Source organism: Vigna unguiculata, chromosome 6 (genome assembly GCF_004118075.2).
Source record: "Vigna unguiculata cultivar IT97K-499-35 chromosome 6, ASM411807v1, whole genome shotgun sequence".
Classification (NCBI taxonomy): Eukaryota; Viridiplantae; Streptophyta; class Magnoliopsida; order Fabales; family Fabaceae; genus Vigna; species Vigna unguiculata.
The window spans coordinates 27,435,454-27,439,084 of NC_040284.1; the positions used below are offsets into that span (position 1 = coordinate 27,435,454).

The following is a 3,631-nucleotide window of genomic DNA, read 5'->3' on the forward strand; positions in this document are numbered from 1 at the left end:
TCTCCCTCTATATATATGTATGAGAAGATTATAAATATTTTCTAACATTTCTATTATTCGTAGAAATATATGAAAAAGTATAAAGTATGAAGGAAACTTATTAGGTTAGAAATTACACTAGCATTATTATAACTTCTTCTCTTATCATTTTAGAGAATAACTTATTCACAGAAGTACACGGGATAATATCTTTTTAAACATTGAATAGAGAATATATTAAGAGTGAGATTGGGTAATAAAAAGGATGAAACATATAAAATGGGACCATAAAAAATGTATTCAAAAGAATAAATTAGAGAATATATAAAAATGTGTTTATAGAATTTTTCACTCTACTTCACATATGAATGTTTTTATGTTTTAATTTAATTCAAATAGTTTTTGTACTATATTATTCGAATGTAGAGCACTTAATGAAGAAAAAAGTAAGTTTTAATGTACAAACATACTTATTAGATACTTTCTGGTAGAGATAATAATTATAAGATTTGACCTCGAATAAACCACTAGGCTGATCTAGGTTAATTAAAAAAATGCTATCATCATTATTCTTTATTCTTCATAAATGCAAGGAACTTTTACATCAAGAACAATGCTATCATCAAATATAATTTCATTTTCTTTCTACTTCTTAATATATGATCTTTTTTCAGTATGCTAACTAGTAATCTTCAAAACTGGTTGAATAGAAGCAAAAATAGAAAGATCACTATTATTGCTATATAATTACAAAAGAGGTTGATAATATTGTCTTAGTTAACCAATAATGAAATTTTGTTAGCAAAACATTTTCATGTTTTGGCTCAACAAGTCTGCATCTTGATTCTTTATTCCTGAAACTGTTCTTCACAGTCATCTGAGTACTCTTATGGATTGAAAAAATGAAATCTGACCCCAGAAAACTCTCTTACTGTCAGTACTGTTACTGCTACTGGAATTCACAGCTAAATTATGATCCTTTGATTATTGAATAGTTTATTATCACATGTATAAGTGGATGTAGAAACTAGTAAGCAGAACCAACTTCTCTTTTCTTAACTTCACTGAAAATCAATACAATAACATCAAAACTCACGGAATGCCCAATGAATGATCATTGCTAAAATAAGGGCTAGTTTCTACTTTTGGGGGGAGGGTATGTAATACATGGTAACAAACTTAGCACACCATAAAGCAGAAGCCATAAATCACCACATGTTGATTTGAAAATGCAGCTTCTAGAGGCTTTTATCTATCAATGACATCTTTTTTTTCATTTTTGGGTAGAAATTCATCTATGCAGAAGTTAATCAAAAGCAAGACTCAGCTACACACAAAATGTTACAATTGTGATCTGGTTAGAGATTTTCACTTGGAACAATTGCAATTTCTGCACTATGTTTTAGGAGTAATAGGTGTGGCCAGCTTGATGATCAATTCTAGTTCCCCAGACTCTACTCCACGAAGCCTTAACCAAACATTCTGCACAACCTCACCATTAACACAATTGATACTGCTTTCACGGACAAGACAGTTTTCAGTATCAGGTATGACCTTCCTTAAGGTTGTCTCACCAGAGGACACTCGTAAGATGTCTCTTAATCTGGCTGCAGACACTAATGGTTGAAGGTTGAGGAAAGCATTTCCCATTTTGTCATCAGCCTTCAACAGATCTTTATCAAACACTTCCTATAAAAAAAAAGGAAAAAGCAAATCAGTTATACAATAACAAAAGCTAATAAACAGTAGTGCGCTGTATTCAAAGATGATAAAATATGTCTTAGATTCTTATCTTTGGTCAAAATTTATTTTAGAAACGATCTTGGTTTTCATGATGTCCTTAATCCATAATATGGGACATTATACCAGAACAAGGACAAAATTTGCCAATACAATGACAGAACAAAAATCGTTGTTTATAAAGTATAGAACTAAAGCTATATTTAGCCAAAATCAAAAGGAACTCCAACAAAATCTGCTGTTTGAAAAACATTACCAGAAAAATCACCAATGTATTTCACAGACACTCACTAGAGTATCTTCCTTGCAAAATAGACTACAAACTAGAGATTGAAGAAAAGAAGAATGAAGGGGTATACTCAATGTTATGGAACTTACCAAATTCAGAACTCCCAAGGGTTCTGTAAGAGTGAAATTAAGCTCTTCATTCCAAACAGGATTCAAGCAGCTGTTAATTACCTGGGTCTTTGCAGTCTGGTATAGTTTAGTAACATTTTGGGGTTAAATATGGTACATAATTTAATGTTGACAGAAACAAGCTGAAAATGAAACTGACATGTCAATCCTATTTACCTGGTTCCCTAGTTTCAGCACAACATAAGGATCACTGGTCTTGAAATCACGGATCACCAACCTTTTTCCTTGCACAACAATGACTTTTAGCAGCCCCAATTGTGCACTCATCATTTATACTCCTGCAAACAGGTTGAAACAGTAATCAGACAAGGTCTAAACCAAAGTACAAAGTATGCAGTTTCAATACTCACCATTCATTTAGGAAACAAAAACCAGAAAATGGTGGAAAATACTTCCCTTTTACAAAGAATTGCAACTTATCAACCCCAAGACAAAAATAGAAACATGTTAGTCTCTTTTTTCTTTTAACCCAAATAGCAAAAAGGAAAAAGATAGAAGGAAAAGTTAAAAAAATGGAAGTCTGATTTTTCTTTTTCCTTTCTGTTAGTAAGTTTTTTGCAGCAAAATTACCAGGAAAAGAAATCCAACGTAAGCATAATGAGAAATGAACCTAACAGAAGAATAGAATAAACCAAGTTGAAGAAGGGAGCTTTGTGGATAGAAAAATAGTTACTTTACTTCCTTTTTCTGGAAGAAAGATACTTTTCTTACCTACCCATATCAAAAGTTGAGTTTTTTCAAGTATCTAAATATTCCAAATTTGCTGTAGTAATAATAAAAGCATTTTGAGAGCAGAGAGGAGAAGTACCGACAACAAAAACTAACAGTAACAGATCATTGAACCGAATGAGAAAAAGCAAGCGAGGAATGAAGGGTGAATTCCTCAGTAAATCCCCATTAAACAAAAGAAAGAATCATAGGAGAAGGATCCCGATCTCAAAGCCAAGTGAAGTGTGTTTGGCATTTGGCTCACTGATCCAACTCACACTAAAGAAAAAGGAAAAGGATGTATCCCTTTGGGGGAGTCAAAAGCAGAAAACAAAAGAAAGAAAGACATGAATGATGTTGGAACTTACCAATGGATAAGTGTGTGTGTGTGTGTGTGAGGTGGTTTGGTTTGGGAAGTGTGTTAATATATTATTTGTGTGTTGTGTTGGTGTGATTTGTGAATGAGCAAAAAGAGAAGATGATGAGACTTAAAGACAGTGGAACAACCTCTTCACCGGTAGCTACAGGTGGGTTAATGAGAAGGGTATCTGAAGACAGGAAAATGTGAGAATCACACCTGTCGGTCAAAGGATATGATTACGCATTATTAAAAGATCCACTGTGTTGGCCGCAGGATTGACCAGGCCTGGTCTTCTTATATCCCACTTTCAAACTTTAGTAGATTTAAGAATTTTTTTAGTTTTAATGTTTTCTATTTTGTCCTCACCTCAAACATTTATGTGAGACTCCTCCTGACATATCTTTGGAGACAAAAGTACAAAAATTA

The 3,631-nt window shown here is 32.9% G+C and overlaps 1 protein-coding gene across 4 annotated transcripts; it reads right to left on the reverse strand.

Moving 5' to 3' along the window:
* Positions 1-1,010: 1,010 nt before the first annotated feature.
* LOC114188265 (protein C2-DOMAIN ABA-RELATED 11) lies at positions 1,011-3,362 on the reverse strand. Of its 4 annotated transcripts, none has more exons than XM_028076851.1 (4): positions 3,213-3,362; positions 2,293-2,414; positions 2,098-2,193; positions 1,011-1,668 (listed from the first exon to the last, which is right to left on the reverse strand). In XM_028076851.1, exons 2-4 carry the CDS (start codon positions 2,404-2,406, stop codon positions 1,375-1,377), a joined length of 504 nt encoding a protein of 167 aa, XP_027932652.1. In that variant the 5' UTR covers positions 2,407-2,414; positions 3,213-3,362; the 3' UTR covers positions 1,011-1,374. The 4 variants fall into 4 exon arrangements, with proteins under 4 accessions (XP_027932652.1, XP_027932654.1, XP_027932653.1 ...); XM_028076853.1 differs by having other exon boundaries at positions 2,945-3,317; XM_028076852.1 differs by having other exon boundaries at positions 2,487-3,317.
* Between the last annotated feature and the right edge of the window lie 269 nt (positions 3,363-3,631).